The sequence below is a fragment of the Chanos chanos genome, chromosome 9, assembly GCF_902362185.1.
Source record: "Chanos chanos chromosome 9, fChaCha1.1, whole genome shotgun sequence".
In the NCBI taxonomy this organism is placed as follows: domain Eukaryota; kingdom Metazoa; phylum Chordata; class Actinopteri; order Gonorynchiformes; family Chanidae; genus Chanos; species Chanos chanos.
The window spans coordinates 34,773,330-34,794,901 of NC_044503.1; the positions used below are offsets into that span (position 1 = coordinate 34,773,330).

At 39.5% G+C, this 21,572-nt stretch overlaps 1 protein-coding gene across 1 annotated transcript; it reads right to left on the reverse strand.

Moving 5' to 3' along the window:
* Nucleotides 1–871: 871 nt before the first annotated feature.
* On the reverse strand, nt 872–15,110 carry LOC115821687 (tumor necrosis factor receptor superfamily member 14-like). The gene is made up of 5 exons (XM_030785491.1): nt 14,966–15,110; nt 3,272–3,397; nt 3,019–3,174; nt 2,764–2,851; nt 872–926 (listed from the first exon to the last, which is right to left on the reverse strand). Exons 1-5 carry the CDS (start codon nt 15,108–15,110, stop codon nt 872–874), a joined length of 570 nt encoding a protein of 189 aa, XP_030641351.1.
* Between the last annotated feature and the right edge of the window lie 6,462 nt (nt 15,111–21,572).

Sequence of the window (21,572 nt, forward strand, 5' to 3'; positions counted from 1 at the left end):
CTTCAAAAAAAAAAAAAAATCGGGAAAAGAAATAGAAACAACAATCAAGCAGGCTTTTGAGAAAACTTTTAATTCTGAACAGTATGTTTAGATATTTGATAAATGCCTGACAGATACGACTAATAAACCAAAACCAATACTGAACTCTGTAAAAAAAAAAAGTGATTCTTATTCAGAGGCTTATGGCAAATATGCTAATCCTACAATTTCTGTTTTTACAAATAACCAACCTGAAGTCAGGGATCTTCTTCTTTTGTACAAAGGATAACAAAGTCCTGATCCCACCGCAATAATTATAACAAATAAAACACCAACGATGATGGGAACTGTATGTAATTCACCACATTCAATATCTGATGAATGAGTTCCTTGCCTTTTTTCCCATCTCACAACTCCAATGGAATTCTCACACCTGTCAGATTAAATAAAATCACATCATCATTTATGTTAACATGTTATATTGTAAAATCTATTTGTAATAGCATTAAAGACAGTGCTAATATACAGTAAACTCACTGTGTATGTGGCAGACAGGATGAGAATGAACCGTCTGAGTAAGTTTCACCAACACAGTCACCACACACAGTGTCTGTATCTGCTGTTCCTACAAAAACAAATAAAGAAATTACAGTTGGTCATCGACAGAGGATGATATCTCAACAATGAACAACAGAGAACAGTTTATTTATACTGTTGGGCTATTTGAGAATTATGACATGTAGGACCACGCTGATGAGTGACCCAAACAGTTTCATTCTATAAACACAGACCTTTTCGTATGATGTATTGTCCAGGTTTACATGCTGAATGTTCAACAGCTGCTCTACAACTGTGTTTGTGTTGGTCAATACAGTAAAATCCTTCACGTGGTTCACAGATGCTGTCTGCAGTAGGTGTGCACTCTGTCTTTGTTCTTAACCCTCGTCCTACAAAGGAAACAGAAACTGTGTAAATGTCACAGTGAACTGGTTCAGCACTTATGTCAGAGAAACTCAATGTGATTAAATCAAAGGACAGACTCACTGGAATCACAGACTGTACATGGGAAACAGTGACTCAGTCCATTGGGTAAATCAGTGAAAGTAGATGGAGAGCAGGGTATACATACTCTAGATGTATACTCAGAACAATGTCTGTGGACACAATATCCTGGAGAAAACAAAATTCAACATTATGTTCTCTTTTCATCAAACAAGACATTATAATTCTTTACCAAACACTGTATTTTGTTTCAGTAACAAGCCTGAGCTGTCATGTATTTGTCTTGGCTTTGCCATAGCATGACTGGCTTCACTATGACATGAAGACTCTTAAACATTTAAAACAGATTTTCCCAATACAATATCAGTATATTTCGAACATTTGATCAATGCACAAAATTGACTAAATGCAAATACTTCTATAAATTACTGTTCCATGTATGAGCCTTTTCTATGAACGTTGTTTTTCACTCTTGGTTAACTGAAGATGGAGTGCTGACACAATCCTTTCAGTTATGTTCATCAGACTTTGATTTGGTACAGTATTCTACGATAGCTTTTAACTGGATCCCTTGTGATGTCTTTGAATGAACAGTAATAGTTTGACTCACCAGGACCACACATAGGACAACATCTTCCATCCACTGCATATTTCGCTTTACCACATGCACTGATGCAGAGATGAAAGTTATGAAATAGAGCCACTGTGCATAAAAAATAGATGTGCACTATTGACATAATTTTTCAGATGCAGGGTCCCCAAGAACTCTGAACAACTTTCTCCTCAAATGAGGTCTCTGGACAACCTCAGTGATTCTCCAGCATCATCATCATTTCTCTTCCTACAAAATCATCAAGAAGAATGAATGCATGAATCAGTATGTTTCCTGGGTGGTCAAACAATTCTTGTAACAACAACAACAACAACAACAACAGCACAACAACAGCAGCAACAACAACAGCAATAATAATAATAATAATAATAATAATGATAATAATAATAATAATAATAATAATAATAATAATAATGATGATAATAATAATAATAATAATAATAATAATAATAATAATAATAATAATAATAAATAATAATGCCTGACACATACAGGCATAAGACCAAAACCAAAACCTAAACCAATACTGAACTTCAATAGAATGAAAAAGATCGAGGACTAGACAGTGCCACAGCTGGGTGTGTAAAGTTCAAGAGATACATCAACAAACACAGATATCATAGATACTGCCTGTCAGAGAGGACTCTGCTTAACTGTAAATATGTTGATCGGGGGGTGTTCCAGCAAGCAGGCTTAGTGAAAACCAGAGTTAGTTAACTCAGAGTAAATAGTGAGACTCCTAATAGAAGAGCGCTCTTCTGTTAGGAGGTTTACTACTTGTTCTGAGTTAAGTCAGAGTTTTCACTAAATCTGCTCTCTGGAATACTCCCCTGATGTACAATTTCTGTATTTTACAAATAACGTACCTGAAGTCTTGGATTTCCTTTTTCTGTACCAACAAGAATAAAGAAGTACTACTCCCACTGGAATAATCACAACAAATAAAGAATGGATAACAAGGATGATGGGAACTGTATATATTCCATCACATTCAATATCTGATGAATGAGTTCCTGGCCTTTTTTCCCATCTCAGGACTCCATTAGAATTCTCACACCTGTCAGATTAAATAAAATCACATCATTATTTGTGTTAAATGGTTAATATGTTACACTGAAATATCTAATTGTAACAGTGTTACAGACAGCGTTAATGTATGGTAATCTCACTTTGTATGTGGTCGACAGGATGAGAATGAACCATCTGAGTAAGTTTCACCAACACAGTCACCACACACAGTGTCTGTATCTGCTGTTCCTACAAAAACAAACAGAACAACTACACTCAAGAGCAGGGGACAATTTCTCAACAGAGAACAACAGAGAACAGTATAGTTATTTTATACTGCTTGGCTACTTTGGAATTATGATATGTAGCGCCATGTTGATGAGATACCAAATCAAGTTTATTCTACAAACACAGACCTTTGTGTACAATGTATTGTCCAGGTTTACACTTTGAATGTTCAACAGCTGCTCTGCAACTGTGTTTGTGTTGGTCAATACCGTAAAATCCTTCACGTGGTTCACAGATGGTGTCTGCAGTCAATGTGCACTCTGTCTTTATTCTTAACCCTCGTCCTACAAAGGAAACAGAAATTGTATAAATATAACAGTGAACTGGTCTAGCACTTATGTCAGGGAAACTCAATGTGATTAAATCAAGAGACACACTCACTGGAATCACAGACTGCACATTGAATACACTTTACTAAACCACTGGGTAGATCACTGAAAGTGGATGGAGCGCAGGGTACACATAGCGTAGTTGGGTACTCAGTACAATGTTTGTACACCCGAAATCCTGAAAGAAAACAAAAACCAATATTACATACTCTTTTCACAAAACACGATGTTATAATTCTTCACCAAATATCTAATGAGCCAGACACACCAAACCAATCATATACTTGGATGGGCTTTCCAATAACATGAAGGGCTTCTAAGACCCAGGGATTCACTATTGCATGAAAACTCTTACGAATTCATAAAAACACTTTTCCCAAAGACAGTATTTCTTTAATATTTGATCAAATGACTGAATGTAAATGTATCTGTCTGTTACTGGGTGACAAACTCTTCCTGTAAATTCTGTTCTTTTCACTCTTGTTTAACTGAAGACAGAGAAAATGACACAATCCTTTCACTTATGTTGATCAGACATCGATTGGGACTCTATTCTATGACAGCTCTTAGTCGAATCCCTTGTGATCATGTGAATGAACAGTGATAGTTTGACTCAATTGTGGAGTGATTGTGGATAAAAAATAGACATTTAATATTAACATGATAATCCTCTTTTTCCAGATCTGATGTCACCAAGACCTCTGATACCCTTCATTCTTAAATGAGGCTGGTTTTAACTTCTGGAAGGAGCATTCACTGAAAGAGAAGAGTTTAGAATTTTCCAAATAACATATTTTGTATTGACAGGGAAAAGAGTGAAACTGAACTGAAAAGTATGAGCACCAAGGAAAATAACAAAAATGGATAGTAAAAGCAACAAATTTCACTATTGCCTGAGAAAAACATTATAAGTGTATTAAAGGAAGAAAAAACAAGTTTTAATGCTACATTAACACAATATCCTTGAAATGTGAAATATGTAAGCTTTGACCTGTCAGTGTACAGAGATCAAGCTTTACTGTATTGCTGCGACTATTTGATTTCGAGTATATGTTCCACGTTCAAAAGTCGCTTTAAATATGCAGCGATTGCAGGAATAAAGTAATAATGTCTGTATATTTTGTCTGGTAAGAGATGTCTTAAAGAACAAATATTTGTGAGGGAGTATATTATTAACCTCCGTTGATTTAAAAAAAAACAACTTTGGGTGTGACTACACAGACTAACGAACCGAAACCAAAACCTTTACAGCAAGATAACATCACGTGATAACTAAAAACTATACTAGGCCTACAACTACCTGTAACACTGCAGATGTATTCGTTAATACAACTAAACATATTTACCGCACATGGGATAGGCTGATTTTGTTAAACATTATAATGTATGATGATTTTGGCCCTAACACAAAAGACGTAGGATTTGTACTTCCTCGGTTGTATTAGCTCATTGTTCAAAACAAAATTAAAAACATTCTCGACACAGACCTTCACACTTTGTTCGACCCTCTGCTAGGATCACTCTTTGATAAATAAAGCAAGAAACTCGACATAATACCTTTCAGTCGAGAACAATTTGGTGTCGAGTTATTGAGTGTCATGTTCCAGGTAAGAGTACTGCGCAAATTACACGACGAAGCCCGTCTGGACATCCACAGATCAAATGACACGACCGTTTGTCCTCCGAAAACCGACATTAGGCTATTCGATTACATATTGTTGATGCCTTAAAAAAGAAATGGTTATAACATTAATGTAACGTATCCTTACCTTCGATGTGTTGTAGATTGCGCTAACGTATATTTTAACGAGGCGTTGCTTTCGATTTGTTATAGATCAACTTTCAGATCTTCGTTAGACACGTAACCACTCTTAAAGTGGTAAGACTTTAAAATATTCCTCCACACCAGGTATGGCTTAGAGGGGTTTAAACTGCTGCAGTAAGATACACCAACACTCTTGTCGCTCCATTTCGAATTGCAAGAACATTTTGTCCACGCAATTTCATAAATCTGCATTTTATATGTTTCTGTCATACGAACATTTTCGTGTCCTACCTGTTCATCTCGTTTAATGATGACGTGTGGTTTGTCCATGGTTATTTTAGTACAAACTAAAATCATGAAGTCTCTTGTTATCTTGACAAAGAATCAGTGTGTATTTTTAATTAATATACTATGTAAATTAAAACTCATATGCTTTTAGGAGCACAGTCTTGTTTCTGTTGATGTTGGATTAGAAACGTTCGTAGGAACAGCAGTTGCAGATGCTATGTGTAGCGACTGCGTTGGTGAAAAATGGTCAAATGGTCACCCACATACATAGTGAGTTTACTATTCTTTGGGTCTAGCTCGTGGGAAATTTGCGAGTACTGATGATTTTCATGATAAGCATGTGTGTCATCATGAAAATAATATGTCGGAGAAATCAGACGTTTTTGAGTTTTCATTTAATTTGTCCGGTTTTCTTAATACAATTGTAGGATACCTCCACTCATAACAAATATACTCCAACTAAGTTATAAGTCAGTTTTTGAGAATGCAAATATAGATCAGATTGCATAGACAGATTGACGACAAGACTTTCTTAGTGAGATCCCCAGGGTTTTTAACGCCCTTCATTCTTATTATGTTCTTCTTCTTATTATTCTTATTATTATATGCAGGCTGGCTTCGCTATAATGGTTACAAGTAAAGTTAAAAAAAAAAGAAAAAGATTGCTGGACTTTTTGCTGAATTTGTTTAATAAGAACCTGTTGCTCTTATGAGTGCAGGCGAAACCAGCATGTTTCCTCTAATGTGATCAACAGACATAAAGATATACAACCGAAAAGTGTGTAGTGAACAGAATAATAAACTGATGTTAAATCATAAATACATTTATTACTTCTTAAAGGAATTAACAATAAGTTTCAAGTTTAAGTTTATTTAGAGCCCAATATCACTGTTTACAGTCTCAAAGGGCTTTACATGCCCACAGGATTACAACAAAACAGAGCAGGGTGGCACCCCCTGACTTGATCCTCATAGCGGGCAAGAAAAAACTCCTCAAAAAACCCAGACGTTAGGGAAAAATAGGAGAAATCTTGAGAAGGACCACAAAGAGAGGAGACCCCTTCTAGGCCAGCCAGGCGTGCAGTAGGTGCCAGCCCAGAGGGCAAATTACAAAACAACACAGTGAAATAAAATGAAAACACAACTAGTAGGTAGTATGAAGAATGACAAGACAGCATGGGGCTCAGTTGGGGTGGACGGCACAGCTGAAGCAGCGCAGGAGGACACGAAGCCGCAGCAGCCATCGGGATGACGGTGAGGAGAGATGACATAGAGGGTGAGGGGGGGGGCACACCTAAGAGAAGTAACCACATTCAAACCAGACACTCATGCTCAAACAGATGAGCCACAGCCATGCAGGAGATAAGGGAGGGAAGGAGAGAATTATTGGAGTAGCGGGACTTAATAGATGAAATAAGAAAAATAATTTTGTAGATAATTTTGTATTGAAAGTTGCAAGAGTAGTAGCTGAGGAGGGCGCAGGAGGAGCAGGGCCACGCGGGGGGAGCAGGGCCAGGGACAGCAGGGCACAAAGTCATTCAGCCGGTCAGGGGAAGGTGCCACATCCAGGAAGGAGGCGCAGACATCGGCCACTCACACAAAGAGGAGAGAGCAGGTTAATGTCAGAAACTGACCAGGTTAAGATAAGAGCAGAGGAGAGGGAGGGGAGAGAGAAGATGAGAGGTATCTAAGCTGGCAGCTACTAAGCTAAACTATGCCAGGAGAGACTACAGCAGAGACTGAGCTTTACCGGAAGATTAGTTTGAGATTATGCTATCATACGACACAGAGAATAAATGAGTCTTAAGTTTGGTTTTAAAGGTAGCAAGAGAGTTTGCCTCTTTAATATCTATAGGTAGGCTGTTCCAGAGAAAGGGTGCGCGGTAGGCAAAGGCGCGATGGCCAGCAGACTTCTTTTTAACTTTTGGAACAACTAATAATTTAGCAGCCTGGAAGCGCAGGGTGCGGGGGGGGGTCGTAGAGTGTAATTAAATCAGAAAGATAGGCCGGTGCAAGCCCATGAAGAATTTTAAATGTTAATAGGAGGACTCTAAAATCAGCCCTCATGTGAATTGGGAGCCAGTGAAGGGAAACCAGGACGGGAGTGATGTGATCGAACTTCCTAGTTCGGGTCAGGATTCTGGCAGCAGCATTCTGGACGAGTTGAAGACTTCTGGTGCTAGAGGCGGGCAAACCAGAGTACAGAACGTTATAGTAGTCGAGGGACACCACAGTTAAGCTCTCGAAACTCAGATGTCACATTATTTTAGTGGACACACTGCTTTCTCTCTGAGAGATAAGATTTTAACCAGGAGAGCGCCAGGCCACGGATGCCAATTTGATTTTCCAGGCGCTTAAACAGTATGGTGTGATCAACTGTGTCGAATGCTGCACTCAGATCGAGAAGAATAAGTATTGAGGTATCACCAGCATCCATGGCTAGTAATACATCATTAGTCACTTTAGTTAATGCGGTTTCTGTGGAATGAAAACGCCTAAAGCCTGACTGAAACACTTCAAAGAGGCTGTTGGAGGACATATATGCGATGAGTTGCGCAGCGACAATTTTTTCGAGTATTTTAGAAAGAAACGGGAGATTAGAGATTGGTCTATAATTATTCAAGCTTTCTGGGTCGACGTTAGGTCTTTTAAGTAGGGGCTAATCACGGCTGTTTTAAAAGCAGAGGGTAGAACGCCCGACTTAATTGACAAATTTAAAAGGTTGAGGATTGTAGGGCCGAGGATCGAGAAAAGTTCTATGTAAAGTTTAGGAGGTAGGGGATCGAGCAGGGAAGAGGCTGGTTTAGCGGAGTGCACCAGTTTGGAGAGCGCGTCTAGGGAGATAGGCTCAAATTGGGTTAAAGTGTGCACATCCTGATTAGGCTCTGGGGCAGCGATGGGGAAAATACTGGCGCATTGATTTTGTTGACTGTTTTGAATATCACAATGGATTAAGTCTATTTTTTGTGAGAAAAAGTTGACAAAGTCGCATGCGGTAATAGAACTGGATCGAGGGGAGTGATTCTGGGTCAATTTTGATACTGTATCAAATAAAAATCTCGGGTTGTTTTTATTGAGATTAATTATTCTTGAGTAATAGGCGGATTTGGCTGTGGAGAGGGCACATTTATAGGCTATCAAGCTATCATGCCAGGCGAGGCGGAAGACCTCCAGTTTAGTGGCACGCCAGTTTCGTTCAAATCTTCTGCCCCCTTGCTTCAATACACATGTATCGTTGTTAAACCAGGGTGTTATATGTTTACGCCTATTTTTTAGCGTTAATGGTGCTACCGTATCTAGAGCATTGCGGAGGGTACAGTTTATACTATCTGTCAGATCGTTCAAAGACCCTTGTTGATCATCGAGAGAGGTAAGGGCAGCAGGAAGTAAGTTAGCGAGTGCGGCAGTGGTGGAAGCATTAATGCGGCGGCAGCGTCGAACCACGGTAGAGACTACAGGGGGAGAGGGGAGCGTGACCTGGAAGGTAACAAGAAAATGGTCAGATAATGCAGTGGAATAGGGAGAAACAACCACGTGAGAGACGGTTAGGCCGAGAGCTAGAATAAGATCTAAGGTGTTGCCATTGGAATGAGTGGGCTCGCAGACGTATTGGTTGAAGCCAAAAGTGTCTAAAATAAATGTAAATGCTTTATTAAGAGAATCAGAGCTGTCATTGATGTGGATATTAAAATCCCCCATTATAAGGATTTTATCCACCGTAGTTATAATGCTAGAGATCAATTCAGCGAAATCATCGAGAAATTGACTATAGGGCCCAGGGGGCCGATAGATCACTACTATGAGGAAGGGTGAGGTAGAGCAGGATTGTTTCAGAGAGAGAAGCTCAAAGGAGGCAAAATTTGGTGCATTAAAGATGCTAGGCGAGAATTCAGTGTTATAAATTAAGGCTACACCCCCACCTTTCTTTGCTGCTCGAGCAGCATGTGAAAAGGAATAATTGGGGGGTGAGGCTTCATTTAAAGAAAAATAAACATCTGGCTTCAACCAAGTTTCACACAAACCCATCATGTCAAGGCTAAGATCAGTAATAAGATCGCTGACCAGCAAGGCCATGTGGGAGAGTGATCTAATATTAATAAAACCAAACTTCAGGTTTATCAGGCTTACAACGATCGAGTCGGAAGAGGGGGTCAGTTGAATTGGAAGTTATTGTGGGAAATAGGCTGTCTAAATCTAGGCCGAAGTGGTCTGCGAGGGCGTGAGAGTACGCTAATAGCAAAAGCCAAATTGCTGCTGACAGAGGGATGACCATTGAGCGAGTTATGTTGAGCAACTAAGGCAGAATGAGGACCAGGCTTACAGCGGGAGCTAGTCTCTGCTGAAGCCCCTCCCCTAAATGAATAACTAGTCAAATTAATCTTTGCCTTATGTTGGAGGAGAGGGGTCATTAATTCATGGAACTAAGCAGCCTCTGAGGGGATTTCATTCGCAGGTTCTGTAATCACCTGCGACCTGGCCCGCTCTAGTGGAAGATGTCATAGCTGACTCAAACATCTATCTATGTTACCTGATAAAACAGCGGCGCCATGCCCATTAGGGTGCAGGCCGTCCGCTTTTAGCAAGCCAGGTCGACCCCAGAAAGAGGGCCAGTTATCTACAAAATCAAATCCCTGATCTAAACAAAACTGCGCCAGCCAGCGATTCAGTTGCAATAATCTACTATATCTTTCATCATTACCCCTAGCTGGTAGAGGGCCAGAGACAATTAATCGATGCCGACACATCTTTCTGGCGAAGTCACAAGTCCTAGCTATGTTGACCTTTGTGACTTCAGATTGCCTCATTCTGATATCGTTGGTGCCGACATGAATAACGATATTGTCATAGCTAGTGTCTATGTGGTGTGCCTTATCGATACGGCTATTCCTGTTTGCCAGCACCCTAAGGTTAGCTTCTATGTCGGGAGCTCTGGCCCCGGAGAGACAGGTAACAGTCGCTGGCGTTGCTAATCTAATCCCTCGGGTCACTGAGTCCCCTGTAACTAAGGTACGGGGCTTGGGGCGGTCGTGGGAGGTAGAGGACCCGGGCCGGCAAGCAGGAGAAACAAGAATAGCAAAGCGATTCACCACCGGCAGCGGCTGTGAGTCGGGCCGTACGGATGACGGCTGGTGTCGGCGTCGGCGAGACCTCCTGCCACTCACGACCGTAACAAACTCCTTTTCTGCCGGCGAAACTGCACTAAAGGGGGAGACTGAGCCGCTAATCGGCTCAGAGGCTAAACTAATGCTATCTGGGGTGCCCGTCGAATCTAAAGTAATAAAACTAGAACTAGAGCTACCTTGCTCTAGCTGACGGACACGTCTCTCTAGGAGAGACAACTTCTCTACGAGAGCGAGGCAGAGAGAGCAAGACATAGTGGCAGATAAACAGAGGTACCGTAAACGTGAACTATCAACACACTATTGCTGTGTAAATAAGGTTAGCAAGAAGGCTAAGCTGGTGTTAGCACGCTAGCAGCCAAACAGTAGAAGCAATGTGTTGATGGGTAACGTTAACGAAGCAGACACAGAGCGAGATTAAAACAAGCACACAAGATTATAAATGCAGCACAACGTGAATGTTAGAGACAGACCGTAGAGCAGTGATGAATAATCAGCACAAACGCGGCAGCAGACTTCCACAGGTACGAACCGGAACCGCAATACATTTTGTCTAAGTGACACAAGATAAAAAGTGAATAAAATCATTTTAATAATCTGAGACAATGTAGCGGTCTTCATTTACTTTTTATTTATATGTTTATGTATGTATTTTGTGAAGAGTAAGATTTTAAGTGGAACATCACGAACATCAGCCCCTTGCAGGAACTCTTCTCATCATAGTTTGTGGATTAAGGAACAAGGCACTTTTTGACTTTTGCCAAAAAAAAGGGAACCTTTTTTTTGCAAGTATGATGACTAAGTCACAGAGTTCATAAATGAATCACATCTTCACCTTTTTTTTTATCTTGTCACAATTTGTTGAAAAAGCTGGATGCATGTGCAGGTTAGTCACAGTTTTATTGAAACAGAACATGGTATACAAGACCTCTTGGAACTTACAGGAGTGAGGATTGAGGCTTAGAGACAGCTGATGTTACGTCCCAGCTCTAGGGGTATTGGGGCGCAACACAAAAGTGACAGAGGCCATATAATTACACAAAAGATATTTACAAATTTATTTGCACCAAAATAAATATATAAAAAAAGAGAGGGGAGAATTGCGTCGGGGGTTGCCAAGGCCAAAATAATAACCAAACGAAAACTAACTATTTTGGAAAAAAAATCTACCTATCCTACCAGAAAAGAAAAGACAAAATAAAGACAAGCACTACACTAACTCCCGATCTAACCAAAAACAGGAGAAAACGATAAGGCAAACAAAAACGGCAGCTCACCCCTACAGCTCCCAGGGCGGAAATAGAACAGATGTTAACCGCGCACACAAAATGACGAACACTCTTATACACAAACTTAAACAGCAGAAACTAACACAACGCCTACAACAACTCACACAATCAACGACCGATTTCTTTTTTAGACAAAGGAGGAACACTTTACAAAAAACCCCCAAAAAACATATAACACCACTAATCACTCAAATACAACAAATCTCTCTCTGTTTGTTTCTCACTCTCCGTTGGTCATTTAAAAGCTTCCCCTGCAGCCTACATCGTTACTCTGATCTCTGATACTCAATTATTTAAAGCAACAATATTTCACTATTACCACAGTCATAATGTAACACATATTTACAACAGTCATACTGTAACACATATTTACCACAGTAATAGTCTAACACATATTTACCACAGTAATACTGTAACACATATTTACCACAATTATACCGTAACACACATTTACCATAGTAATACTGTAATGCACATTTACCACAGTGATATTTAGTGTCACAGCCTGCACCTCATCTTGGACTTTTAGTTTGATATGTCTTTGTGCTCCTGTGTTCTGTGTTTGTCTCCGCCCCTCACCTGTTCCTGTTTGTCTCATTATTAACCTCGTTAATTTGTACCAATCCTGATTTGCCCTGTTTAGTTCTCGCTCTGTATTTAAGCCCTTGTGTTTGCCTTGTCCTTGGTCTATCGTTGTTTGTGTTTTGAACACACTGTTTTGCTGCACTGGGTTGGGCTCCTGTATTTTGATCTTCATTTTGTAAGTAAAGTCCTCCTTTTGTCACCTTCATCATCGTGTCTTGCACTTGGGTCTTGCGCCACTCCACTAGCGTGACTTCTGTCTCCAGGGCAGAGACAACTCTGGCTCTGGACTTGGGGGCGGCGGGGCTCCCTCTCTTGGAAGGTTCTCCAGCCCCTAACCGGGGGTTTGGGGGGGGCTCCCAGCCCTAGGTCCTGGCACCACAAGGACTGTGGTGCTGGGTCTAACCATCTCTGGGGCTGTGTCTGCTCCTGGGTCTCCGGGTTCTGTCTCTGGCCCCCTGTATCCCGAAGAAGCACCTTCAAACAGTGGCTCCGAAGGCGCCATGGAGGTTGCGCTGCCCAGCACCCTAGCTGATGCCCTGCCTGTTCCCAAGGCCGCTTCCCCAGCCCAGGTCAGATCCCTAGCCGACGTCGAGGCTGTTTGGAGGGTGTGCTCTGCTCCTGTTTGGAAAGGCTGTTCCAGCCAACCCCCCCACCTGCTCGGCCGCAGAGGGGACCCGTCTGCAGCAGCACTGGTCATCCCTCTGTGCGTGTCCCTTAAGGGGGGGGGGGCTCTGTCACAGCCTGCCCCTCATTTTAGACTTTTAGTTTGATATGTCTTTGTGCTCCTGTTCTGTCTCTGGCCCTCACCTGTTTGGTACAAATTAACAAGGTTAATAAATGAGACAATCCTGTTTTAGTTCTCACTCTGTATTTAAACCCTTGTGTTTGCCTTGTCCTTTGTCTATTGTTTGTGTTTTGAACACACTGTTGCTGCACTTTCTCTTTTCTCTTTTTTTTTTTTTTTTTGTGTTCCAGTTTGCACGTGTATTTTGATCTTCAGTTTGTAAGTAAAACCTCCTTTTGCACCATCATAGTGTCTTGCACTTGGGTCCTGCACCATTCCACCGGAGTGACAGATTGTGTTACGTGTCATTTCTGTTGAAGGAAGCATGTTCATTTCATGTTTTACTCAATCTGGGTGCCAAAAAAAAATGTTGGGGCTCATGAAGGCATTAAATTTTGCCACTAAAATGACTGATAATTTTTAATATGTTCTCAACAGAGAATTCACCTTACACGTGATTTTGGTTTTTTTTTTTTTTTTTTTTTCGCCCTCAGGATCATTTTACGCCTAAAGGACATTGTGTGTACTGCACCAGAGCATGAAAAGCTACAGCTGACCTTATGAAGACAACTAATACTGTCAACTCAAACTGTGCTAGGCTGCTGATCATTGCACTCTCCATTTGGCCTTTGTCCCATTGGCAGATTGGACTGTAAACACACTGGCTCTACTTTCAAGTCTGATGACTGGGAATCCCACTCCTTACTGTTTATCATAATCTGCTTTTCCAACAAAAACAAAGATTGCATGAATCAATTGAGAACGCCATGACAAACAAATCAAGAACAGAAATGTGAATAACAAATGTTCTGTGGTTTTCAGTAAAACTGAAGTTTGTCATTCGTAAGGTTCTGAATGCTGGACAGTATGTTAAGATATTTGATAAATACCTGAACTTAAACACAAAATGCTGAACTCTGTAAAAAATGTGATTCTTATTCAAAGGCTTATGGTGAATTTTTTTTTTTTTAATCAAATGTATGGTTTCTCTATTTACAAACAACATACCTGAAGTCAATTATTTTCCTTCTCTGTACTAATGATAACGATGCCTTAATCCCGAAAGAATAACTTTGATAAGACTCTGGGCATGATGTTTGTATTTCACCGCAACTAGCATCTGATGTATGAGTTCCTGGCCTTTTTTCCCATCTCACTGCTTCAATGGAACTCTCACACCTGTCAGATTAAATAAAATCATATTGTTTGTGTTAAATGACTAATGTTACATTGAAGAATCTAATTGTAATAGTGTTACAGACAATGCTACAGGTCAGTAAACTCACTGTGTACGTGGCAGACAAGATGAGAATGAACCGTCTGAGTAAGTTTCACCGACACAGTCACCACACACAGTGTCTGTATCTGCTGTTCCTACAAAAACAAAAAAAAATTACAGTCTGTCATTAACAGAGGACAAATACAGCTGATAAAAGTTTGACAGATGTTGATCAAAGTTTAACACCTCTGTTACAAAGAGAGAATGACTGTTTACAAATGAGACCACAGAGGATAATAATAATATTTATTTAGAGCCCAATATCACTATAGTCTCAAAGGGCTTTTATATCATGAATATCTCTGTTACTGAGTGACAAACTCTTCCTGTAAACTCTGTTCTTTTCACTCTTAACTGACTTACTTACTCACTTAATCCTCTTCGTTCCCTGTGGAACATAAGGGTGCGACTATCTGTCTCCACCTAGTCCTATCCTGTGCAGCATGTTGTGCCTCGCCCCAAGTTAAGTTAGCCGTTTTCAGTTCTAAAGCCTTCAACTTGTTTAACTGAAGACAGAGAAACTGACACAATCCTTTCATTTATGTTGATTAGACATCGGTTTGGACTCTATTCTATGAAAGCTCTTAATTGGATCCTATATGATGTGTTTGAATGAACAGCGATAATTTGACTCACCAGGTCCACACATGGGACAGCATTCTCCATTCACTTCATACTCATCTTTACCACACGCAGCGATGCAGAGATGAAAATTATGAAACAGAGTGATTGCGGATAAAAACCCAGAACTGAAGTTGCCAAGGTCTCTGGTGCTCTCCATATCGAAATGAGACTGGTTTTCAAACTCTGGAGGGAGCACTTACTGACAGAAAAGAGTTGAGAATTTTTCCATCAATACAAATCACCAGGGGTGGACAGTAACGAAGTGCATTTACTTGAGTACTGTACTTAAGTACATTTTTCGAGTATCTGTACTTTACTTGAGTGTTATTTTTTTGGAAACTTATGACTTTTACTCCACTACATTTGAAATACAAATATTGTACTTTTCACTCCACTACATTTCTATGAAGGTTCTCGTTACACGTTACTTTAACACTAGAAGCGCCGAGCGCCGGTCATTTGACCGCTGTGACGTCTTACTAGAAGCGCCGTGCTGGTTTGACCCACTTATACCTTGGAGCGCCGAGCAGCGGTCATTTGACCGCAGTGACCCAAAAAAAATTAAATCTTTGCACTTGGTCAAATTTCAGGACCCTCCTTTCATGACTTTTCCTAGATTTGTGCGTTTTATCGCCCAGCATCCTTAAATTTTCAAAATCACCCCGGTACAAGCTAATTTAAAGCTATTTTGCTTCTATTACTGTGAAATTGCCGTCGGCCTCGCGTTCGGCCATGTTGTTTCCTGCCTTTCAAGGCTGCGATTCTCTTTTCTCTCAGCAGATGTCGCAAGAGTTCGCACGTATTAGTTTTCTGTCTTATAGGCTATGGGCTATATATATATATATATATATATATATATATATATATATATATATATATATATATATCAGGGATCAGGTTTTTATATATATGTGTGTGTGTGTGTGTGTGTGTATAGATAGATAGATAGACAGATAGATATATCGAGAGTTATAACAGTTATAAGTTGATATTACATAATGCGCAAAAATGAAGACAATAATTTAATAACTATCAGGCGCATTTTTGTTTCATGTAGGCCTACATATGACTGATAGTTCGTCTGTAGACTATGGTAAGCTTTATTCTCATGTCACGACATTACATTATTTTAGAGCTCCAACAATAATTTACAATATTGAAATGCAAATGTTTTGTAAAGCGGATAAACGTATAATAAACGCATTTTGTTTCACGTACAGGGGCGTAACTAATTATTCTATGACTTAGATAGTTGGCCGGAATTTTGCGAGTGCTAATTCATTCAATATAATAACGCCCTACGCAAGAGACGGCACGGTATGAGTTGAATAAACTGTTGGCAACACTCGGGGTAGAGCGCGAGAGTGCAATATCATGAGAGAAACCCCAGGGCCCACATGTTCTGCCAAGGACAATATTACAAGTACATTGAGCAGTTTACTGTGTTTGACCGGCGCGGCGCTTCTAGTGTTAAATCAACCATCTTTATTTTCCATTGTAGTAGCCACCAATAAAACCGCCAAGTTCAGTTGTTTAAAAAAATGCAGCACGCACTTGACTGACAGCATTGGTGCAGTTTACTGTGATTGGTTTTTCTGCTGTGAGAACACAACATGGCGTATCGCATTTTAGAAAAGAAAATTCGTCTGCTGACGTCAAAGCTATGCGTTAAAAAATCTCAGACATGGACTTAAAGATAAAGTTTCCTCACCAGAGCAGCCATGGCCATATCTTAAGTCCATGTCTGAGATTTTTGAAATCAACTGGTTTCCAAGCTAACTGCTTCCCGTATGCGTTCGCATGCTGTGTTCGCCTAACACGTACAATCATTTGCCACAGTAGATATGAGATGTGTCTTGAAAATTGCGATTTATATGTTTGTGAATGTATGGCGAATCTGGTGACAGAGGCAGACCACAACTTCTACTGTTAACACAGTGTATGAACACATACGGAAACCAGTTGGCTTGAAAACCACTTGGGGCATAACACCGGGTCCTGTGTGAATCCACTGCTGACGCATACTAATAGTTCGATAGCGAAAAATTACAATTTACAATTTAGCATTTGGCAGACGTTTTTATCCAAAGCGACTTAAAATCGGTGCATTAGTCGGATTCCTGCCGAGTTACTGACAAAAATCCTTTCAGAAATATATGTTTAATCTTGTCAGGTAAACACAGTAATATTTGTAAGGTCAGCGGATTCACGTACGACCCGGTCCCAATAAGACGAGGGGGGCGGGAATCAAGCGGTGACGATGGTCATCCCGCTGTTTCACATTTCAGACAATGCTATGTAGTAGAAGTAAAATTAACCAAGCCTACAACATTATGACGTGTTTATCCTTTTAAGGCCAATCTGAGTTAACCTAGTGCCTGTTTAACTGAAGCTATACACTGTCTTTTATAGAGGAGGCATTTGGTTCAACTGTGTTTCTATAGGCTTTGTAGGATATTCCACGAGCTTTTTATTCTACAGGTTCTACAAGCAAGTCAGTGCATTCAGTAGGTTGTTTCAGAGTCATTAGACTCTGTAAATACATTGATGCAACAATACAACAATGCGATGGCATTAAAAAGAAAATTTACTTTTGAATATTTAAGTATTTTTAAAAGCAAGTACTCCAGTACTTTAACTCAGGTAAAAATTGAACTGAACAACTTTTACTTATATTGGAGTAATATTTGACCAGGAGTATCTATACTTTTACTCAAGTAATGGAGTTGTTTACTTTGTCCACCTCTGCAAATCACATATTTTGTATTAACAGGGAAAAGAGTGAAACTGAACTGAAAAGTATAAGCACCAAGGAAAAGAACAAAAATGAAAAGTAAATGCAACAAATTTCATGATCGCTTGAGAAAAACATTATCAGTGTATCAAAGAAAGAAAAAAAACCCCCAAGTTTTAATGCTACATTAACACATCCTTGAAATGTGAGATATGTAAGCTTTGACCCATCTATGGACAGAGGTAAAGGTTTTAAGTGAACAACTTCACTGTGTTGCTGCGACTATTTGAGTTAGAGCATATGTTTCAAGTTCAAAATGCACGAGTCATCACCAAATCGCTTTAAATATGCAAGCTAAGCAGGAATAAAGTAATAATGTCGGTATATCTTGCCTTGTAAGAGATGTCTTACAGAGACATATTTAAGAGAGATTATTAACCTCCTTTCACTTCGTTTGAAAACCAAACCAAACCAAACCATACCCTCAGGCCAATTTCTCCTTATTTGGATTTGGGGCATGACTACGTAGGCTAACATAACAAATCGAACAAACTTTCAAATGTATCCGTTAAAACAACCGAATATATTTACAGTGCATGGGATATTTTGTGAAAATTGTAAAGTATGATGACTTTGACCCCAACTCGGAGGCACTTCCTAGCTGTTATTAGATCATTGTTGAATACAACTGAAAAATATACTCAACAAAGACGCTCGCACTTTGTTCGACCTCTCAAATACACTGTTTCAGAGTCATTCTTTGGTTAATAAAACAGGAAACTCGACCAAATACGCACCATTTAATCGAGAAGAATTTAGTATCACACTCTTGAGTGTTAGCTAATATTCGTTACAAAGGACAACTTCGTCAAACTACAATGAAGACAGTCTGGCAACAACAGATCCATAGACACGACAGTTTATCCTCTGAAATCCGACATTATTCGTTTACACATAGCTGATATATTTTAAAAGAAATTGGTAAAATTTAATATAAGTTATCCATACTTTCGATGGTTTGTAGAGTGCGATGTCGCCTGTTTTTTTCAAGTCTCTGCCTTCGGTTTCGTTTATACTGTACATTGTACATTGTGCATTGCAATTGCAGTCTTTAATGTTAGTCACATGTCTAAAGGGTTAACACTCAGCAGGTCATTCACCCCCAAGTAAGGATGTGGTCACAGGTGACACACGTTAACACTCTGGCCACTCCATTTCGAATTGCAAAAACAGTTTAACAGTGCCCTGAGATGGAAAGGCAACCTGTCAAGGGTGTTTCTCCGCCTTTCGCTGGGATAAGATCCAGCAGAATCTGGCAAAATCATATAGGAAAACCCTCCTGCTGACCTCCATTCCTAAGAAATATACTCAGACTAAATTAATTATGAGTCCGTTTTTGAGAATACAGATACAGTGTCATCAATACAATTTCTGCTCTAGTCACGCGGACTGTCTTCTTCGATGGGATGTCTAGGATTGTACAGAGGACTTCTAAAATAGATGATGTCTAAAATATGACTAAAATAAAGACATATTTGTAGAGTTCTTGAACAGTTCTTAAAGATTCACAATTTTCCTGAGAGCTGCTCAAGGATACGTCTGAGTTTGCGTCTAATTTAATTCTTTTGGATGTGGGAAGAAGATATTACCTGTTATGATCAAGTAGTGAGTCGGTTCAGGAGAAAATGTCATTCCATCTTTCACAACTGAAAAATAGCGCCCAGAATCCTTTACCGTAACATCCCCAAGAATTTCATTGCTGATAATGATGTCCACATTGTTATCTAGTAAATGACAATAAAACATGAAACTTGAAACAGAAATGGACAGAAATGTCTCACCCGAAGCGTCAGGTAATTTTCCAGCAAAGTGTTAGCATGTGATTAAAAATGAAGTGAAGAAATACAATGATGTGATTTTTTCAGATGCACTGTTGGTAACAAGCAACAGCCTGTCCAAAGCCTCTAAAATTCTGTCCACTTTACTGTTCAGGGTCACATTTCCCCTAACTTCTAAAACATGACAGCGTCTCTATTAAACAAACCATATGAAAAGGAGGGTGACTGACAGTGCAGTGTTGGGTGCGCTGCTCTCCGTGTCGCTGTGCCTTTGCGCTGATTTAGATATTGCCATCACGGTGGGGTGTCGGTCAGAACACAATCCAAGCATCCAGTTTGGTTTTTCATATTTATTAAAACACACAACACGACATGAGCACACTTGAACTTGGACAGACAGAGGCTGAGGTTTGGTAAGGTATCGAGAGGGATGTGAGTGTCTTATATGCTGATCTGTGTCCTTAACCCTATTGGTCGTAAGGTCGGAGGGCAGCCTTGTTAGACCGTTCTTCATGATAACGATGACGCCCACAATTTTTGAACTCGATTTGTCGTTGCAGTTAAACAGTTTGGTGGTCAGTTAATTCTGTATGGCACTCCTCTGACAGTCATATTTAAACGTTTATGTTTGAAAGTATTTAAGGATATTTTAAAATTATGATTAAAATCAGTGTCATAAAAGGAAACGACAATAAATAACAATAAAACAACAGTAAAACAACTTTCAGTCAGACTATTTCTACTGTCATGCTTTAATCTGTCGAAACAAACTAGAAATGATTCGTTTCAGTAAGGCGAACAGCGTTTTGAAACAACTACAGCCGACTATACAATATTTGAGCGCATGAGAAATGCGGAAATATATATTATACTCGCAATGACAAGCAGGTTCCGCTCAGGTGAAGTTTCTTGTTCCTAAAGTTTGTAGGCTCTTGAAAAAACAATCATTTCTTAAACGCATCTCCTTATGATTTATCAAAACTGTTCTTAATACGGAACCTGTCTACAACCAGCAACAACTTTTTCCTGTAGGTGGCAACCCTTATGGGAGACCGGTTCCTTGTGTATATTAATATTTCCTTGTAGTGTGTTTTCATGTACTTGATTAAATTAATTTCTGATGGCTCTAATCTTTATACCACTGAACTTAAATCGGTTTGGAACACTAGAATGATTTAATCTGAAGAATGTTCTATTTGTTTTCATATTCTCCCCAAACCCCCACCTCTCTGTCACCTATTAAACATCCCTCCCATTTTGTCTTTTTGGGAAGTATAAGAAAATATCCACATTACCAAAGGAGTCATGATATGCTGAGAGAAACAGATAAACATATACCATTGACTAATGATAAAAGTTAAAAATATCATGGCTCTCTGTGTATGATTATCTGTGCAGTGAACTCAAATCTTCACATGTAATGTGGTCCTATGAAATGAACTGATAAAGTCTGACTGAGACAAACTGCTTACAGAAACACAGAGTACGCAAGCCACTTCTAAAAATGTTCAGGGGTGCAGAAGGATAATACTGAAGCTCATAACAATGTGATTTCTGATAGTGAAAAATAGAGTTTTTAATGATTCTGTGACTGACTGATTTTAAAATGCTTGATGAGACCAGTTTGGCTTTAATTTCACAGCGTTACTTTAACTCACAGTGCTTCCGTAATGAAAAAGATGAACAACAGGTGTGCAACTTTAAAAGGTACTACACACACACGCATGCACACACACACACACACACACACACACACACACAGATAATTGCCATAAATCATATCTCTGTCAAGAATTCATTTAATTTTGGTTAACATTGCAAAAGAAACACAATTAAAAGGTATGTAGCAAACAGAACAAATATGCTCATGTTAAAAATCATTTACAGTCACACAAATAAATTTACAATGATGACAATGTTCTAGTTAATCAATGAATTAATGATATAGTACAGAAGAAACATTAGAAACATCAAACACATCTCAGTCAAGAAAATATAAATGAGTGAACTGAAGTGTTGGTCAGAGAGTCTTTATAACAAGTGGACT